This window comes from Ooceraea biroi, chromosome 9 (assembly GCF_003672135.1).
Source record: "Ooceraea biroi isolate clonal line C1 chromosome 9, Obir_v5.4, whole genome shotgun sequence".
Classification (NCBI taxonomy): Eukaryota; Metazoa; Arthropoda; class Insecta; order Hymenoptera; family Formicidae; genus Ooceraea; species Ooceraea biroi.
The window spans coordinates 7,777,592-7,799,286 of record NC_039514.1 but is presented as its reverse complement, the minus strand read 5'-3'; the positions used below and the strand labels follow the sequence as shown (position 1 = coordinate 7,799,286).

Sequence of the window (21,695 nt, the reverse complement as noted above, 5' to 3'; positions counted from 1 at the left end):
GTTGATGGCGCCGTACTCGATCACCTCGCTCTCCCATCGGTCATCCATTATCTGATTACAGCGAAACACACAAGAGCTATCGGTATATATACATATGAAGGGACGCGCAGTGGCCTGCAAGACGCAGAGACAGCGCTCGCTCGGTCGCGCGATAAGGGTTGTCTTAAAACCCCATCTCCGCTTGCGATGCTCTGAAGACGCAGTCTGCAGTTTCGCGAAAAGCGTCCGCTTGACAACGGTGAAGGGGAACGGGGGAAGGGATCCTTGATCTCTCGTCGCCTCTTTAAAGTCGACTCGACGGCACTCTCGAGACACCGTAATATTATTACCGCGTTATTATTATCGCGTTTCCTTTGTGCCCTTATGAAAAACGTAATAGGACTGACGTCTCGATTCCAACTCAGACCCGCCGTATTTAATTACTCGGGCTCGAGAGCACCTACCGTTTCAGTTTTATACGTTGATACGGGGCGTTGTTACGGCACGCTGAAACCCCGAAACGTTGAAAGACGCCGTACGCCGTTCGCGTTAACGCGCGGCAGTTCCTCCGAACGACGAGACGAGAAGGCACGAAGGTAGGCAAGAAGAGGGAAAATTGATACGTCTGCGCCCCGTCGTCGAGTAAGCGGGTGCTGTAAACGCGTATTACGCTCGCGAAACGATAAGTTCAATTAAAATCGCGATTACGTACAATCGCGGTCGTTAAACTAACGAGCAAAGTACGGAGAGCTGGAGCTGGTTCGAGAAAGGGCCGAGAAACAAAACGATGTATACCGTTCCGAAAGAAACTCGAAAACGCCGTTACAAACGGCGCGCAATGGCGCACTGTTCGAAATTGAATTAATAATATCCGCTATCTAATTACGGAGTTATTATTAGACCTAGAATCTCGCAGCTGATCCGTCCGCTACTTGACTGCTGCGCGGTCATCCACCATCATCCATCAACCGGTTGGAGATAATGTATGGCCGCCGTTAATGTTGTACGCGCGTTTAACTTTGTCGCAAACGAGTCCGTTACTGGTTTAATTTGTCGGCCTGATATCACCGGCGTCCGCATCGCAGCGTTGACTTTTGAACTTTTGCATCTGCGGTTTCGAGAACGGAATGAAGTTTTGTAATATCCAACGTCGCTGCTTACACGACAACCGTTAGTGTTAAAAAGTCGAGTTCAAAGCACCAGAAAGCTAAATGCGAGACCAAGATAAATAAACGAGACGATAAATATCAATGATTATTGTAGGAAATGTCTAATTTAAAGAAGATATACAAGAATATAAGATTATTTATAGAGGAAAGTCCCCGATTATGAGATACCATATCGATTTTGCCGAATGTAAGGAAATCTATAGGCAGAATTTAAAAATGTAATACGTTATCTTGAAGAGAATTTAATAAGCTTTAGGTTGGTAAAATGAAAAATCTAATTTAAATATTATTTTTTCTGAAAAGTAAAAAAATTTGAAAAAAGAGCTTTACACAGGATCGAGAAAGTGTGCCCCTAATATAAGATACTTCGAGAAATCGGTGTTAAAAGTGCAAAATACATCAGTATTGCAATTAAAAAACTTTATTAGATAGTTTTATAAAAATACTGCTGCCACAGCCTTCGCCAAATCTTCACGATTCCACTGTCGACGCTTCCTCGTATCTCTAACCTCCATAGTCAGATTCTATAAAAATTAAATACACAAAACTTCGTAATATAAATTCGTATTAACTTTTCTTTAACCTTAAGTAGTATTTTCTTTCTTTTTATTACACTACATAATCTTCATATTCGAGCAATAATTATCTCATATTAAGAGTATCCTGAATATCTCATTATACGAGCCACGCGCCTAGCGGTTCCGCGATCATGAAATCTAACCTCTACAATTAAGCAATTCAACAAATCGCGTATTTTCCTGTTACTACGATTCTACTCTATCATTGCATACTGAATTTATTGCCAACCATTTCCTTATTATATAATAAACAAGGTTTAAAGACTTACCTCAAGTTCCTTTGACATGTTCACAATTTCACAAATCTTTTCTTGCAAAGGCTAAACGCAATAACGAACAATGAATTTTTCACTAAATACGTTTTACACCAAGAGTAATAAGTTCATGGTGGAACTAACAGATGATGCTCACTAGTTTAGCAGAAACCCCATTATCTCATATTAGGAGCATATCTCATAATAGGGGATTCTCCTCTACTTGATTTATGTATAAGAAATATTCCCATTTTATGCAAATTGAAGACGATCTGATTAGGTTCAATTAACGAATTAAATGATGAATGATAACGTGGCGTCACAAAAATAAATATCGCAGGTTTTTAATTTCAGAAATATTTATTCGTCTCTCTCCACGCTCATTATTAAATTAATTAATGAGAGTAGAAAATTCAAGAAACTTTAATTCAGTCCATAGACTAGCTTCTGCTTCACTATTCGAGGGTCTCCATAGAAATGCGCGAGTATACAAGCGTATCGAAAATTTTGCGGATTTCATAAAGGCGTTGATAGAGATCTGCATGTGGAAAGATTATTTCCGCAAGATTATCCAGGAGAGCTAGTTTAAACGTCAGCAATCGTCGCCCGGTCGTTGAATCTTCAACTCGATGGACGTGGAAGAAGAGGAGGAAGCGAGGGTCGAGGGGGCGAAAAGGTGGATGGTAAAGGGTGAAAGCGGGGCGGAAAGCAGGAAAATGTGCGGATCGACACGTCTACGCCTCGGTGGCGCGGTAAGCAACCGTTTCGAGAACGACGCGATAAATGACAATGGCGTGCCTCGTAGAGACGGAACTAGATGTACATGCAGGTATGTACAACTATCTTCGCCGTCGTTCTGGGTGTAATGCCGCCTGCTCTTCTGCAGCAACTCGGTGGAAGCCGCTAAACACAAGCAAACTGTCCTCTAAATTCTAAAGTACGGCGGAGACATCGTCGGCGAAGATCTTGCCCCCGTACCCCCGCCGCCGCGCGCGCGCGCGCGAGGAAGCGTTCCGTGTCAGTTTGAGCGACGGTTCTCGGTTGTTTCGAAAATTTCGCCGCCTCGAATTAATCCGTCATCCCGTTACTGCGCGGAGAGGCAGTACAAGCGAGAGCACTTTCGCGCGATAACCTGAAAGTCAGGTCGGTTTTGCATGCTGAATCTCGCTGGCGCGGCTTACAAACGGAGGAATCGCCGATTTTGAAACGGGGAAACGAAATTCAATTTGTCGCATGTCGCTTGGTCGTGTTCATTTCCGGCTAATATTCAGGCCAGCGTCGTTTACCGCAAAATCTCTGGTTTTCATATTCCCTGTCTTTCATTATTTTCGATTCCGCTTCCGTGTAGTACAGTTAATTAATTAAATTGTTAAAAATTTCCGCAGCGTTGTTATATACTATCGCGTGTTTCGGGACGGTACTTCAGCGATCGCTCTTGTCCAAAAAAAATTTTATTCCAGTACTATATACGATTCGAGAGAATTAACGAAGCGAAATAAAAGCGATACGCTTATATACAATGCACCGGCCGGATAAATTATTAGCCGCACCCTCAGAAAGGATTTCTGATAACAAGACGAAAAATATTCTTGACTAATTTAATCGTATTACAAGTATAAAAAATATGAAAATAAAACAATTTTTTATTTAAATCAGTAATTTCTATTCTTCTCTCTCGAATTAAATAACATTGTCTTACTGTCTTCAGACAAGAGTAACATTTATGCTTATATATTCTTGTATGTAGAATAATTTGATATTAGCGCCACTTTATAGTAGGCTTTGTCGATGTCGACGCATCATTTTCTCACAGTCGCTCGTCGACTCGGCGCCGTCCTTTATTCGGATAAAACGGCCAATATTTATGCGTTGCAATCGAAAATCGGGAAAGTGTTTCTGTTATTTACAATGAATAAGTGCAATGTAAGTAAGTATATACAATATACTTACTTGAGAAATAAGATTCGAGATAAGACATTTCCATATCTTTTGCACTTATTCATTGTAAATAACAGAAACACTTTCCCGATTTTCGATTGCAACACATAAATATTGGCCGTTTTGTGCAGATTCTACAAATTCTCTTAGAAGAATAGAATAAGATGTCTTTTAGATCCCACAATATTGTGAAATCAAGAATATTTTGAACTTGCTAGAAATTTGTATCTAAATCCTTCTGAGAAAATGAATGAGATAGCACTAAGATTATTTAAATCTAGATTTTGGAATTTTCTATTCAAGATTAAAATATGCTTCTTTTCAATAATAAATATGATTGTCGCTATAGCGATCTTATTTTATGATAGATTAAAGAGTAATAGCATTAAGTCCAGAAATCTTTTCTGTGGGTGCGGCTTCGGTAATATCCGCGTGTAATTTTACTCCTAAAAGAGTTCTGTATTTCGATCAACTTACCAGGCCACTCAGCAGGTAATGGTACGTTCTCTTTCCCAACGCGACGTCCCTCACGTGACTCACGACGATATCCTTCGCCATGTCGGTCGGACAGTCGAGAACGACGTATTTGTTACTCCATCTGAAAGGATTTCGGATTTCCACGTGGACATTTTCGAGACGAGTCGTTCCGCGGCAGCGGAAAAGAGCCGCAGCATCATTAAATTTGCACGTTGTTGGGAGAATGACATAAGTCTCGCTCGTTGGTTCGCCGCAATTCACGCGTCGCGTTAACGTTCGGCTTTGTCACGTTTGATCGATGCACCGCCGAGTTTCCATGCTCATTTCGTTTGTAATAATTGGATATTGTATGGCAATTTGCAATAACACTGTTGTTTTCGGTAACTACACCGCGTTCAGCCAATTCGAACCACCGCGATGGCAATTACTCGCTGTTGTTGATTACTTGCGCAAATGCGTAGCCACCGGTGAATTGTACCGTGAGCCCGCCGAAACCAAAACGTTATCCGTCACATCGTTGAGCATGCCACTCGCAGGAAAGTAGCATTTGTCTTGAATATCCATTAGAAAGCGATATTAAATTATCGACGTAATTTCATATTTAGACCTCGTATTTATAATTAAGAAGCTTAGTATTCATGAATTGGGATATATCGTTCTTTGGCACTCGCGTCGGAATACTTTCTAGTAAAATACGTCATGCTTTCCGTATGCGCGCTGTACGTTTCAACGGAAGAAAGACTCACCGGTTATGTTCCTCCAGGCTGCGTAGAAAATCGATCGCCTCTGACATATTCTGTATTCTCTTGACGGTTTCGACTTGAAAGGACTCGTTGCCTGGTTTCAGCCCCTGATAAATCTGCTGCAGCCTGAGCAGTCCTGAAACCCACGGGCGTTTAATTAAATTATAGGAAACGCTTATACACGCCGCGTTATACGGGTTCGACACGGGCTCGGGTTACGACTCGCCGATGTGTGCGTCTTCCGAAAATTACATACGCACGATTGCGCGTTACATAGACCATGTCGTAATTCATTGGCAGCCTCTGTTCAGTCTGCGGTTTCTCGCGCAGCGTGAAATATCGCCTGTCTACGGGGCCGTGCCTCCAAGTTATAGAGTGTCGTAGATCGTTCGATTTCGACCGCGTCATATTTTCGGCGACGGCAAAATTTAATGCATCGTCGCAGTTACAGATGTTGGACACGTGAGCGATTCGCCTTTGCCGCAGTATCAAAATCCCGATACCGGTGAGTCTAGAGAGAGACTCGACTCTACATTTTTTATCGTACGGCGTTATATCGCGTATCGATTCTATTCGATACTATTCGAGTTATATAATACAACAAATTCAACAAATCATGACTTTATAAAAGGTATTATAAAAATTAAAAAACCGCACTATATGCAGTACGTAAAAGTAATCATTCATGCGTGTTTATGAAACCCGACTTTAAACATTTGTTCTGAAAATAATGACAACTCATAAATTTCACCTGCAGATAAAAATATATTCACAAAATAACAGATGCATATGTAATCATAGAAATGTGTATGCATATCGCACGCCCATATGTTTCCGGCAAATATACAGAACTGTTTGCATTATATGCAGCACGTTATCGTGATGCACGATCGGGTATCAGTAGACGCTCCCGCTTGCAAGTGTGCGAGCCATGTGCAACGGGAATGAGCACTAGGCAGAGTAGTAGATTCACGGAGTAGATTCCAATCGGACGTCTCGTAAATTCGGGGAGGAATCTACGGCGTGATTCGCCGCAATACAAAATAGAGAAGCGCCATTTAGTCGCGCGCTCATCGCACCCCGGAGCCGCGCCAACGTCTCAAACGTTTTACTCCGTGTACTCTCCGAGCCATTCGCCCCCAACGGGCACAACAACGTACTCAGAGCCTCCCCCTACGAATTCGTCCTTACTTTTACGATCGCGGCCAGCCGGCGTAAGTTACGGCGGGACGTATTGCGGAACGTAGACGCGGACTGTGAGTTACGGAGTAAGGAATTTTTGCCGCCGCGGCCGCGCGTGCACGCGATGAAAACATCGGCCGGAAAAATATCGGCCGGGGAAAAAAGATTGGCAAGACGCGGAACGGTACTTCCGAACATCGCGACGGAGGCTGGAAGAAGAGCAGCTCCGACAGGAGGGAGGAGGAGTCGAGCCAGGAAGAAATATGAAGGGGGATGGTTATGCGTTCCTTAAAATGTATTTCTCGGGGAGTGATGTCTGCGCCGCAAAAACAAAGTAATCGAAGTGGCATGCATGTAATATATGACTGCGATATTTGTGGTGTGTAAAGTTTAAATAAAATCTGCCGAACATGTGTTTGAACAAAATACAGGGTGTCCCGGGTTTTAACCGACAAACTGCGGGAGCATATTCTACTAGTGGAAATAAGAAAAAATTCTTATATCGAGTTTGCTTAGAAATGCTTTATTACAAAGTTATAAACTAATATTGAAAAGAAATATGAGATAAGTAACAACGGAACATAGTGTAGAATTTGGAAGGTCGAAGATGTTTATGTTACGTGTATTCACATGTATTCATGTTCACTATGTTGAAACGATTCAGTATGATTGTTACTTTCACAACAGTAGCCGTTAGATTTCAATCGTCGTGTCAACTAGCAATTACTATCAGAATGCCAAAAGTGTTTTCAAATGAGGAATACACCGATATTCATTTCGTGTACGGATTCTGTGACGGAAATGCACGAGCTGCCGTACGAGAGTATCAACGTAGATTTCCTAACAGGAGAGTACCAGATAGATTTAAAGCAACGAATTACTAATTCAGTTACTGAGATGCAACAAAATTTTCAGGAATGTCGTACCGTAACAAATTCTGTACTACGTCGATGTCTAGCTTGTATCGATGTGCAGGGACAACATTTTAAAATGCGTCACTAAATCATTGCGTAGATAATTTTTATTTTTGTGAAAAAATCCGTTGTTACTTATCTGATATTTCTTTTCAATATTGGTTTATAACTTTGTAATAAAGCATTTCTAAGCAAACTCGATATAAGAATTTTTTCTTATTTCCACTAGTAGAATATGCTCCCGCAGTTTGTCGGTTAAAACCCGGGACACCCTGTATACAAAATTGCAAAGGTCTTTGAAAGAAATTTTTAAATTTTTAAATTTTTTCTCGCAACGTGATGTATCTTACGTGATTATCTTTGCACGTTATAATATCTTCTAAAATTTAGAAAGGATATGCTTATGTAATAAACAGCGCAACGCGAAAGAAACAAACAAGAAGCAATAATATGGGTTAATGGAACGTTGAATGCAGGAAACATGGTGCTGCAACGCGAAGCGTATCTGGCCGAATCGCCATATTTTTTCTGCCGTCAGACGTGAAAAAGATGACCAGGTTAACGAGCGCGAATCTGAAACTGCGCGCGTATACATACGTGTCCGTTCGAGCGTTACAAAAGAGCTTGACATTTCGATGAGTGCTATTGGTTTCTCTCGCGAGCGCCATTCTCACATCAATTCCCGATCCTTTCACCGCATTTCTCTTTCAGCGATGACTTCGATACGATCACTAGTGTCTAATTCGAAAATCACTCGCTCTCCCGCTGATTCCCCACGTTGGAGTTGTCACCGTTCAACGAGGCTTAGGCAACGAAGGAATCAACGTGACATGTATTCTGCAAATTAAATGCCGCATATTTAAAAAGTTTTTTTGAAAAATGAGATTCGACACTCGAAATTAATCATTTCCTTGCTAAATGGCAGTGACGTATTTCTGATTATATCACGCTGAAAACCGCTTTTGTTCGGATTTTCCGATAAAGCTTCGAAAAACAAAGTAAAAATAATCCCGCAAATGTCAATTCGATTGCCGCAGATTAACGTGACAAACTGCCGCAGAGGCGGCGCTTGATCCGCCGTATATAACGACGTATATAACGGGCTTTTTAATTACGAATTTACAATTTTTCGGATTTCAATATCAGATTTCTTCGCGTCGAACGCGCTCGCACGCACGATTTATCCGGAAACGCGTATAAGCCACCTCGTTACGGCTGAGTGTGTGCACCGGGGCACCGGGGTACAACCCCGTGTACACACGATCCCCCGTTAGTCGTTACACTCGAGTCCCAACGAGTAGAGAGACGCCGCTAATCGCGGAACTGGCTTTGAAGCCTCGACGCTCGTTTGTAAAGCGTACGTGTGCACAATATCCGTATCGTCAGGGGATACGGATCTGCAGGCGCGTGTGGGGTAAATAATAATCCGGAAACTTCAGAGGACTCGTACCCTTCGCAAGCCAGGGCTTTGACGTGGCGTTCGTTCCGTCAGCGCGACGATTCCAACAGGCGCGTCTATGAGCACGCGCGCATCGCTAGCTCAGAATGTTTGCGTTGCATTAAGAAGCTTACTCGGCTTCTCGATGTGCCGTGACGTGAAAAACGTTAATAGGGTATGCCCAGACTAGAGTACTGCTACTTGGAAACGTTGTCTTTCGCATCATACCGGTATTCAGCTATGTAGATAACGTGTATTTGCTATTCATTTTCTATTTTCTTGGGATATATATATATATACAGTGTGTCCCATTTTATATTTGTCAGTAAAATATTTCGATACGACGTCGTTTCAGAGAAAAATGTTTCAGACAAACGTTATATGGCTTCGAGGGGGCAAGATGATGATATTCTCAATTTAATTATAGATGGCGCCACTTTCGAGATTTTATCATGGCGGCCATTTTTTTAAATGGAAAACGATTTTTCTCTCTAAGTGAAAGTTGTAGCTGATAATGAGACGAATACAACGGTTTTTTGTTTTTTGAAATTGGACCATTTTTCAGTGAGTTACAGCGTTCCAAAGTATACTGTTTTATAATTTAAGTATACACATAAACCAAATCTTGTATCGAAAAGTGTTTCTTACAAAAGTTTAATCTTATAAACGTATAAAATGAACTTTGTGTTAGAAAAGCTGGAAAAGATGTAAAATGTAAAATGTGATTTGATTCTATGAAATGACGGGTGACGTCTGTTTGGATGTCTCATTTCGTGTAGACTAACAAATAACAGTGTTGAAAACAGCAAATGTGTGAGTGTAATCAGCGATCTCAAAACCTGTCTCACCAAGAAGTGATGAGAAGCCGAATGCGGGCTACTAAAGTTAGCAAAGCACGGACCATGGAGAGACGCTATAAACTTTGAAACGCTGTAACTCACTGAAAAATGGTCCAATTTCAAAAAACAAAAAACCGTTGTATTCGCCTCATTGTCAGCTACAACTTTTACTTAGAGAGAAAAATCGACTTCCATTTAAAAAAATGGCCGCCATGATGAAATCTCGAAAGTGGCGCCATCTACAATTAAATTGAGAATATCATCATCTTGCCCCCTCGAAGCCATACAACTTTTGTCTGAAACATTTTTCTCTGAAACGACGTTGTATCGAAATATTTTACTGACAAATATAAAATGGAACACCCTGTATATATATATATATATATATATATATATATATATATATATGTATAAATGTATGTGTAATGTACTAAGCGATCGATGTCCATTTTTCAATAGTTGTCTACTGAACCCTCTCTCGCGTACTAGCTGCTCGATAATCATGCTGCTTCAACGAATAAATGTTTTGATATAAGAAACGATTGCTTAATATTCTGCAAAGTTCGGACGCTCGCAATCCGTCATGCAAAGTAGACGTGAGCTGGTTTGCTACCATTCTGCAAACATCCTGCAACTTTACAGTCGTGACTGCCTATTTTTAATTCCCAAAAAACTCTGCTACGAGCGTTCGCTGGTTTTGATGAAAAAGTGAGGTCATAGCACGATTCAACATCTGGTCAGATGCGGTTTTATTTTTAACGCGAATATACACGGTATATTCGAAAAATAACGTGATTGACACTGTATCAATTCAAACACTGATCGGCCGATGAAACACTCGAATCCGCTCGTCTGAATGTGGTTTCGATGATTCGTATGCCGGTCGCACACTTAATTCGTAAAATCCGCAGAAGAAATTGACTCGGGCCGAGCGTGACAAGACAGGCGATCCAATTGTGCCTGGTGACAATCAATATGTCCCGAATCACGAGGCGACCTGCCGACTTCCGTGTCCCATTTGCAGCTACAGGACGACTAATTATCGACGCGTCGTCCCTGTCGATCGGCACTACCTAAAAGCCGAAGGAGAGTGAATTTACGTGCCGACGTCACGCTGCTGCACGCGTCGCGACGACTGCAATATTCACGGGTGGTAGGCGAACAATTCCCTTCCTCTCGCCTCGACCCGAAAGTAAACTCGAAAATAACTCGCCGACGATGACCTGTTTTACGCGCGTTTTATTACGGATTTTATAAAAATTTTATCGCAGATAAACAAATGACATGTTCCTCGCTCTCTAGCGATCTACTAAAAATATATCGCGTTTATTGTTCGTTCTGATATTAATCTGGAGCTCAGAAAAATCAATAATTCCGCGATGCCGTTTTGTTGGTTCGCTTCGATTGTTGAACGTTTATTTTCTCTTGGCATTATGTTCACTTTATAAATTTTTTGACCGCCTTCTGCGTTCGAATCAATTTCTTCGAGACAAGTTCTCGTCCGCTTCGCCCGCGGTATCATGAGATTGAAAAGTTGGCCGGAAAGTGATTGAGAAACTGATTGCGAAAAACGATCTTCATGGAAGCGCTCGTCCGAACGTAGTTTTATAAATTGGCATGTTTGGCTTCGGAGCATTTAATGGTTTTCGTTTGATTTGAATTCTCCGGTAGGTATTTGCAAGTCACCGTCGTGTCACCGAAATCACGGCACTGTTCGCTGCTACTGCCTATTTCCATTTATCTGATTGCAGACAAATGAAGAGAAAGTTTAACAGGAAATTATGCTTACCAATCAGAGCTGGCTTAGTGTTCGTCCGTGCTTAAATCAGGGCCGAAGCCGCTTAAAATGTGAACTTCCCGTTCGTGTGTTCGTTGAAATGAACAATCAATGAAAGTGGAGTTACAGGGAGTGAGTTAAAGTCGAAAACACATAATAACGTCGAGGAAATTAAACTGATTATCGGAGATGAGAGAGCACGAGATTGTTATACCCAATGTATCTTACATTCTTCGTAAATTTGAAAAATCGTAAAGTGGAATGAACTCCCGGCAACGCACAGTGGGCTAAACTCGAAAAAAGCTGGCCAAAAGTAATAACTCGAAAACATGACGTTTTAGAAAAAAATGTTTCAAATAAAAGTTATAGGGTTTTAAATCAGGTATTAGATAATAATACTAGTATCACCTTGAATAGCGTTGCCACGGTCACGCAAAGGTCACCTTGAATTTTTTAAATGGGAACCTCCAGTTTTCATTAGATATTTTTATAGCTTATCTCAAGAGCTTTTCAGAACACTATAACAAAGTATTTATCCGTTAAATACTTCGAAGTTATGAAGCTTGAAAGTTACAGTCGCTACCGCGCCGCGTCGTACGTTTCGCGGTATTAACAAATTTCACGGTGATTTGTACGTGATCTTGACAACACTATCAAGGTCATACTGGTATTGCTATGTAATGCTTCACTTAAAAACCTACAACTTTCATTTCAAACATTTTTTACCAAAACGCCAAATTTTCGAGTTATTACGATATGAAAATTAAAATGAAACATCCTGTATATAACGCAAAGGTGTGCGTTGGTGTGCACAATTCAAACGGAAATACTTAGTTTGAACCCTACACAAGATGATAAAACAAGAATCCCAAACAGCCCTTTACAGCTATTTAAAAAAAATGATATTGAACTTTACTTCTTTCTTATATTTTAAGAAACCAAAAACTTAGATTAACACAAATTGATGAACAAACATTTTTAATGGTTATAACTGTTTGGGAAAAGAGTTTCAATTCTATTTATAGAGTAAAAAGCAAAATTACTTGCATCCGCATACAAGAATGTAAGCTGTAGCCTATACTCATTCATAATTTGTTTTTCGGAACATTAACGCGTTGCCTCCTATTAATTGTTGATTAATGGGAAGGAAATTTTTCCTACGAAACTCCATTCACATTTTTGAAAATACTGATATCCATGAATCAAAACAGGTCGAAATGCACAGATTTCCAAGAGTTGAAACAATTCGACTTTTGGCCAGCTTTTTTCGATTCTAGCCCACTGTGCAACGTTATACATATATTAACTTATATATATTCGTGTTTATTTTTGTTCTTCAACTTCCATTGTACTTCCTGCATCCGTTATCGAATATCAGAACTTATCGGTGCTTTTAAATCGAGATTTTTTTCAATACAAAGGAAAGCTTTTCCGGCGATAAGATAACCGCTTAACGATTTTCCGCGCATCGGATCGTTATAGGAGTTCGGTCGAGAACACTCTTCTTTCCGGTGCAATCCTCCGGGACTGTTGTAGCCAATAAATGCCTCAATAACCTTTTTATCCGATAACTATGTTCGCAAGCGTGATAATTCGATTCTGGCGCCTCGTATCCGTTGTTACGTTCTTAAGTGCGACGTCGCTGGGACAAACACGCCGGCGTTTCTCTCCCTCGTCCGCGTTTCTCGTAACTTATTTTCGCCCGGCTTACACTAAATACAACTCGGAACTGCTTCTGGAATGGCTCAGGATGCCTCGAGGAAGCAGTTCAGCAACCCGCACGAGCGGACCGTTTCCCAACTTCGACGCGAGCTTCTTTTTGCACGAACTTCAGTCCTGCTCCTCGCAATTAGCGTCGTTCTCACCGCGTCGACCGTAATCCCAATCCCGCTCCCTTTATGCGGAAACCGATTGAATCGTCCGTATTTCTATAACGTACGCTCGCGTACTACAGCAAAATAAAATCAACCGCAAAATCGTTGAGATGATCATTATTTCTGCATTATACTGCAGCTGAATCCGTACGAGCCGCGTGCTGCGGTGGCAATCCAGCGTATCTTGCATCATTTTCTATTAATGATATTGTGCGACGTAACGTGTACGTGAATGTCATTCCCTTGATCCCATCACATTGCGAGGACAGTTTCGTGTAACCCGGCGAAGTCTACGTGTAGACGTGGGCGCAACCATCCACGACCGCATAGACGTCCCTCGGGCAGGCACGCGAGAGTTAGTCTGGTGCGGTGCGCGAGCAATCCCGTCTGCATCCTCGTAGAGCGGATGGCCAGCGGTTTCTCGTGTCGCGTACTTCCAGACGAAAATGCCGTCGAGACTGCCGGAAACTAACGTCGACGATGGCGAAACAAGCAACGCGCCATCCCCACGACGCGACGGGACCGGGATCGACCGATGTCTGATTGTATCTACGACGAGCTCAGCTTAAAGCGGAAGACGTCTTGTTACGCGCGACGAAGACGGAATAAAAGTCGCTCCGCCGTACCGGGTGTCTTTCAAAGTTTGCACCGCCTTCCCGTCTCGTCGGTGCAATTTTTCCTCCCGCGACTCTTCCTTTATCGAACGTCATTCGTTTCGTCAATTTTTTCACGCTTATTTCATGCCCCCGGATGCAAGCAGGATATTACAAAATTCTGTTAAAATAATTGAGAAGGGAAGTAAGTGTTTGGCACTTCGAAATCCATTAGTTTGTGACTGCTTATAAGTGAAGGAGATACTTTTGACGTTTAAATTGCCTCATTTTGCAGTCACAACTTTTTAAAGTTTTTTTTTTAAGGAAGGTAGATGTTTTGCGGGACACCCCGTACAAAGCAGCTTGAGCGGCATAGCGGCGGGATGCCGGCGCATCTATGTGCAACTCGATTTTATCGAACGATCCTTCGTGCGATCGTGAGTAAAATTTTAAACGAAGACCCGTCTTCCTGCTAGCCGGTGTATTTCAGACAAGCTATATCAGGAGTCCCTCGGGCGTATAGGCTTCCTCGTACAGTATGAAATACACCGACTGTCAATTAAACATCTGCAAATCCTCGTGGACCTGTTGAAATTTTCTCCGCGTAACTCGTGAGCTTTACGATATCGATTCTAGTTAACTATTGATTCCTTTGATGAGAGAAAACCACTTTTACACCTGTATATGTGCAACTGTAATACAAATTTATTCTTGCGTATCTAATTAGCAAACGCATGTGCGCTCGCCGGTGTAATTTTATAACGCAAACTAGAGAATATTTGGAGATAATTGTTTCATGAGGTTGTTAGATGTTGAAAGTTAATGACCGCTCCACGTTTCCGCTTGCTGTTAAAATAGAGTAATCTCGTCTATTAGGAAAGCAACGTTACATTTAGCTTGAGCGATGTTAAAGGTAGCAAGGGACGTGTGATAGCCGAAGGATAGCAAATTACACAAAGAGCCGGGAATAATCATCGCGAAAGAGGGTGCAGTCAAGAGCTTTAATTACGCTGCAACTTTGACTGCAATATGAGATTATGCATGTTTGATTTCTGCAATTCGAGACAAATCGAATGAGAAATATAAAGAGCAAATATACATACAAAAAAGCAAGAAATCAATTTTCCTGATTCCGTAATCTTAATACAATAATGATATTCTAATCTAATACACGCTTAGCTATCCGTGAGCTTTGAATGTATGAACCTGAACCTAATGCCAATTACCCACACGTAATTAGCTAAAATCATTGGACGCATTACGCCGCGGTACGTTAAATGACATTAACGTACGTCGTCGAACACTCGAGTAGATTTCCGCATAGAATCTCCCGCAGGTCTGATTAAGATCCATCTCCATGTCTTAACCACGACAGACTGATTAAAGTGACATCCGCGGCAGGCACGTCACCCCAAGAGAGAGAGAGGAGAGCAAGCGAGCGAAAGAGAAAGAGAGGGAGGCCCCGAAGAGTCCGTCGGAATAACGGAGGACGGTCTGATTAGCGTGTCCTATCACGTAATCGTTCCGCGGAGGCAATCTCTAATACCTTCGTCTGTTCTTAATCTCGCGCACCGTCCGCCTGAAAACTGCCATTAGTCGCGCGGACGGACAAAAAGAAAGTCAACGGGGGGGGGGGGGAGAATCCGTGATCTCTCCTTTTTTCGTACTTTCATTCGGGCTGCGCGGCGACGAATTCTCGATGCCGGGGCACAAACTTCCGGAGAATCCAGGGAATATCATCGAAACTTCCATCCCCGCGAGCGCTTTTTCCCTAAATTGTCTCCGAATGGTGGGATGTTAAGATGACAAGAGCAGAATGCTAAGGGCGAACAGCAACGATCGATGCAAAATGATAATTAGGACTTTATTAGTTAAACAGGAAGAATCTATTTACGTGGTTCGGCAAATTCCAACCCGCGGGATATACATTATTCATCATTGCCGTATTGATTCTCGGGAACCATCACTATATCTCTGATTAGCACTAACCCGCGAGCGGGATCACGTCGTAGAGCGCAAAATGCTTTACCGTTCTGCCCCAACCCGTAATGCCCGGTCGACGAGGCTGTTAAGCGAAAGTGTACTTTGGGCAATGCATCGGACAAAAGGGAGCATGAAAGGGAGGAGGAAAAAAGGAAAAGAGCGCTACAGCGTCGGAACGTATTCCATGTCCGATACCTTTGATCCCTCATTTTTCGAATTTCCCACTTCCCTCCGAAACCGTTTCCGAAAATGTATCCAAGTCTCCCAGCGCGATCGACTTCTCGATTTCGCGTCCGTAAACAAGTTTCTTCCGATTTCTTTCCCGAGGCGAGTCTCCAGATTTTTTTCGTCGGCGCGAAACGCGAGATATCCGAGAAGCAGCTTCCGGCTCAGCGAAACGAGCGGCACGGAAAACGCCGGCCGTAATATCGACTCTACTCTCGTAGGGGAGGGCCGGGGGTAGCAGAGGGATGAGGTTTAGCTCGTGTTCGACTCGTTTGAAAATTGCGAGCGGGGTATCGGTCTGGGTGCCGTCACTGGGCTGTCGCGCGACGCGATCGATCACCATCCGGTCGGCCGTTCGCACCCGCCGCGATAAAGATGCTGCATGGACCAAAGTGGTAGCAGGTGTCGCGTGGCATCCACCTGCATCCACCGCGTCGGCCAGTTAGCCGGGGCTTATTATGCCGCCGGTGGTCGGCTTTAAAACGAGAAGCCGCGTAATAGCCGCAAGCCGCGCGAGCGCAAGTGCGCGGTTTTCCAGTCGTTTTAATTAGCGTCCGCCGCGCGACTTCCGGCGGCTGCGCGATAATTATCGCCAACGAGGAGACGGAATTAAAAAAAAAAAGTCGGAGAGCGCGCGTGAAGCGCACCGACCGAGAATTGGATGCGCCACGAAGATGAGGAGACGCGAGAAGACACAAACGGCGCATCTTTCGGCCGCGCGAGCGGTTTATCGGCACGGCAGTATAGTTTCTCCCTTTCCGCCGGTGGGATCGCTGGCGTTCGTTATGGAACTTTGTCGTTGATGGCGCGCGGCAAATATTTACGTCCACCGTGTGTGCGGTCCCGCCGCAATCGCCGAGTTTGCGGGGTAATTGGAATAGAACCGCGAAAACTTTCCGCGCGCGAATGTTAACGTCGGACTTCGGTCACTGTCGAGCCGTGTGTCGGCCTGCTCGCGGAAATGCATTATAAATGCATTATAAATGCATTATAAATCTTTATGCAAATTTCTCAAATTATGGTTGTTTGTTCGTAGAAATATTCAAGACCGCCATTACGCCAGGGGAGGCCGCTCACACCTTAATATTTCGCGCAGTAACGCCGTTTCACTCGCGCAATGAATTATTAGGGGTGTGATTTAGTTTTGAGGGTTTTTTTTTACTCAAAAACGCATGTATTTAAATATGATAATGAATGAATACCTTAATCAAACTATTTTCCTTCGTTTTCTATCACTTTTTCCCATCTTTCTGGCAAGAGATGGATTCCACCACGATAAAATGACTCTTCTTTTCAGTTGATCCATTCGTCGACGAATTTTCGCACTTCTTCCAAATTATGAAAGTGTGTATCCTCTAAAGCGTGTTGCATCCACCGGAACAAATAATAATCGCATGGAGCGATGTCCGGAGAATACGTGGGGTGCGGTAAGACTTCCCATTCAAGGTCTAACAGTGTTTGTTTCACTGATAACGCAACGTCAGGTCGAGCGTTGTCACGAAGAAGAATCACTTTCCGTCGTTTACTCGCAATTGGTGGTCGTTTTTGGTCCGATGCTTGCTTCAACTTGTACAATTGGTGTCGATAACGATCAGCCGTGACAGTCTCATGCGGATTTAACAGCTCATAGTACACTATCCCACAAAATACAGAGCATTACTTTTGAACCGTCAATATTGCGTCTCGGAGTGGATGTTGATGGTTCGCCTGGATCCACCCATGATTTTCCGCGTTTCGGATTATCAAAATAGATCCACTTTTCATCCCCAGTAACGATCCGAGACAAAAGACTCTTCTTTTTTTGCCTGGCGATCAACGAAATGCAAATGTTCAACCGGTTCGCAATGGCACTTTCCGATAATTCAGGTCGAACCCATTTCCCTTCCTTCTGAATTTTTCCTGTTTCATGTAAATGTTTGGTAACTGTTGTACGATCAACATTTAATGCTCTGGCAAGTTCTGAAGTGGATTGTGTTGGATTTTCGTGCAATAATGCTTGCAAATCTGCATTTTCAAGCTTTCTTGGTTGTCCCGAGCGTTCTTTGTCCTTCACATCAGTATGACCACTTTTAAAGCGTCTAAACCAGTATTCACACGTCTTAATTGATGGGGCAGAATCACCATAAGTTTCCGCAAGAATTCTATAACCGTCAGCCGCAGTTTTCTTTTGATTAAAAAACAAAAGCAACGCATGTCGAAAACGCTGTTTCGGAAGTTGCATTTTTACGATGATATAAACACGACTGTTATTGCATCTATTGCTATAATGCTACTAAATGTCATGGATAATGTCAAGACTGTAAGAAACAATAGTTATCGGAAACAGCTATTGGAACAAACTGACACTACAGCCATCTGTTGCAAAACCCTCAAAACTAAATCACACTCCTAATATATGTACGCGCCAACATTTTACACAAAAAATTGATGTTTCTGTATGACTATTGTAGATTTTTCTAAATTTTTTTGCGCATCAAAAAACGATGTATTGAATTGTTTAATTTCCAATCGATTTACTTGATACGCGGAGAAGAACACCCTATATACACGTTCTTACGCGAGGACCTGAATTTTATTAACTGTAAACGTTCGGATACGCTCATGATCCTTAGCAGGAGTTGAACGCTATCAGATATCTTCCCCAATTGTTGAGAGCGCGACGGGGGAGAGATCCCCGATGCCGTTACACTCCCCATTTTATTTACGGCCCATCGCGACAATCGCGTCGAGTGTATCGTGCGATTAAGTCCATCGATTTCTCCGATCGTTCCCGCGCGTCTAAATGGGCCGGCTGATCTTTTAGCCACGCAAATCGAGCGTGCGAGAAACTCGATCGAGCCGGGGCAGCGTGGAGAGAGTGCGCCCGTTCTCGTTCCGGAATCGCTATCTGCTCGCTGCCGGTAATGGAAATTACCGGCAGAATACGCCGCGGCGCCTACACCGATATCCATTTTGGATATTTGGCGATTATATACAGCGGCAACGTGTATCCCATGTGCACCGCGCGCTCGCGCGTATCCGGCGTGCCGAGAATTTTGCGATTCGACGTAACACACAGCAGCAGCAGCAGCGGCGCTCGATATTTATCGCCGGGCGTTTTAGCCCGACGCTCTTACAAAATAAAATTCCGATACGCCTCTGCTCTCTTTCCTCCTGTTCTCGCATCGGGCTGTCCTGGATTCCGCGCGTTCCGACAATACTCGAATCCACCTCGTAAACTGTGCAACGCGCGCCCCCGATGCGCAACACTAAACGTCAATTTAGTCCGTAAACTAATTCGCAGCTGCACCCGGCGGATCCGCTGGACGTGCAACGTATCCGATCGCGCTGGAAATGCAACGTCGCTCGTTGTCGTCGTCTTGTCGGGCTTGAAGATCCCGGATGAATTAGAGCGAAATTGAATTTCGTAAGAAACGCACGCGGAATGAATGGATCGAGTTCCCTGACCCTCTTTCTCTCCCTCCACTTCTTCTTCTTCTTCTTCTTTGTGCAAAATTTCCCGAATGCATTTGCGCGAATGATCATGACGCGCGGCGGTTTAAACGAGGGGGCTGCGCGATTTTCAACGCGGAACTCACTTCTCCAAATTTCGCGCAGCTGGTTATAATTGCCGACGAGGTAGGGTCCGCCGACCGCATCCGCACCCAACATTCATCACGCCCATTTTTTTACCGCGCGGTTATTTTCACTGGATGGCTTATCCGCATTTTCGTTACCCTACAATGAATGCCGCACGAATACTAGCGATACGTGCGTCCCTCTCGCTCTCTCCCCGCGCGTTTTATATCCCCGCAGCGTACCAGTGTGAAAATTAAACGGACGATCACCTCACTATTTTCAACGGATGCCAAATCGCAAACTGAATCTCAAATAGTAATCATTGAGCTTCTTTAATTTTTTGCTCTCGTTAACGGATGATATTTATACACCCTCAAAAAGGATTTCTGATAACAAGACGAAAAATATTCTTGACTAATTTAATCGTATTACAAGTATAAAAAATATGGAAATAAAACAATTTTTAATTTAAATCAGTAATTTCTATTCTTCTCTCTCGAATTAAATAAGATTGTCTTACTGTCTTCAGACAAGAGTAACATGTACAAATTTATCCTTATATATTCTTGTATGTAGAATAATTTGATATTAGCGCCACTTTATAGTAGGCTTTGTCGATGTCGACGCGTCATTTTCTCACAGTCGCTCGTCGACTCGGCGCCGTCCTTTATTCGGATAAAACGGCCAATATTTATGCGTTGCAATCGAAAATCGGGAAAGTGTTTCTGTTATTTACAATGAATAAGTGCAATGTAAGTATATACAATATACTTACTTGAGAAATAAGATTCGAGATAAGACATTTCCATATCTTTTGCACTTATTCATTGTAAATAACAGAAACACTTTCCCGATTTTCGATTGCAACACATAAATATTGGCCGTTTTGTGCAGATTCTACAAATTCTCTTAGAAGAATAGAATAAGATGTCTTTTAGATCTCACAATATTGTGAAATCAAGAATATTTTGAACTTGCTAGAAATTTGTATCTAAATCCTTCTGAGAAAATGAATGAGATAGCACCAAGATTATTTAAATCTAGATTTTCGAATTTTCTATTGAAGATTAAAATATGCTTCTTTTCAATAATAAATATGATTGTCGCTATAGCGATCTTATTTTATGATAGATTAAAGAGTAATAGCATTAAGTCCAGAAATCTTTTCTGTGGGTGTATATATACAGGGTGGCCCATTTTAATTTATACAGTCGATTTTTTGAAACACTAAAAGAGATACGGAAAAATGTTTCAGATAAACATGTCACGATTTCGAGGGGGACATAAGATGATACCATTGGTTTGACCTTGAATAGTCGTTTGAAGGTCACGCGAAGATCACCTTCAATTTCTTAAACTGAAACCCCAACTTTTTATTGCAGGTTCTTATTCTCCATCGAAAAGTAAGTAACTTTTGTCTGAAACATTTTTCCGAAAAATGTCATCTTATGTCCTTAAAATGTCCTCAAAACTCATCTTGAAGATCATTTTAAGGACATAAGATGGCATTTTTCGGAAAAATGTTTCAGACAAAAGTTACTTACTTTTCGGTGGAGAATAAGAATCTGCAATAAAAAGTTGGGGTTTCAGTTTAAGAAATTGAAGGTGATCTTCGCGTGACCTTCAAACGACTATTCAAGGTCAAACCAATGGTATCATCTTATGTCCCCCTCGAAATCGTGACATGTCTGTCTGAAACATTTTTTCGTATCTCTTTTAGTTTTTTAAAAAATCGACTGTATAAATTAAAATGGGCCACCCTGTATGTGTGTATATATATATATATATATATATATATGCGCAATATTTGACGCAATGGCATGATTGTGTTTCTGATCATCTCGAATTCATGTAGCGGGCTCGATCGCGCGAGTCATGGATGTCGGTTAAACGTCATTAATTAATATAAATTTTACCATGATATATTTTGAGGTCAATAAATGATCGGTGGTTTTACATGAATAATTGCACGAGTAGTTGCAAATATATACGTATACGGCGCGAAGAAAAGGGATGCGAAGCGTTTACGAAGCTCATCGCTTCGCTCGTTACGCCAATTTAAGTGTGTTAGAACAAATATCCCGCGTGGAAGTTAGATGTGTGTGTGTGTGTATCGCATCAAACGCGGTGGATTGCGAAATGCGGAACGAGCGGGCAGCCTCGTTGCCGCAACT

The 21,695-nt window shown here is 42.4% G+C and overlaps 1 protein-coding gene across 4 annotated transcripts in view; it reads right to left on the bottom strand.

Annotated features, from left to right (window-relative positions):
- Positions 1–21,695, bottom strand: part of LOC105279016 (glutamate receptor 1) — a 260,017-nt gene that overhangs the window by 20,516 nt on the left and 217,806 nt on the right. For all 4 annotated transcript variants that reach the window (XR_003406990.1, XM_011338535.3, XM_011338536.3 and 1 more), the window contains exons 5-7: positions 5,142–5,274; positions 4,396–4,516; positions 1–51 (exon numbers count right to left, since the gene is read on the bottom strand). The exon at positions 1–51 is cut by the window's left edge and continues 111 nt beyond it. Coding sequence is in view for 3 of the 4 variants with exons in the window: in XM_011338535.3 (XP_011336837.1) it covers positions 1–51; positions 4,396–4,516; positions 5,142–5,274 (305 nt within the window). In the remaining variant the exon portion in view is untranslated. The remainder of the gene's footprint in view (positions 52–4,395; positions 4,517–5,141; positions 5,275–21,695) is intronic.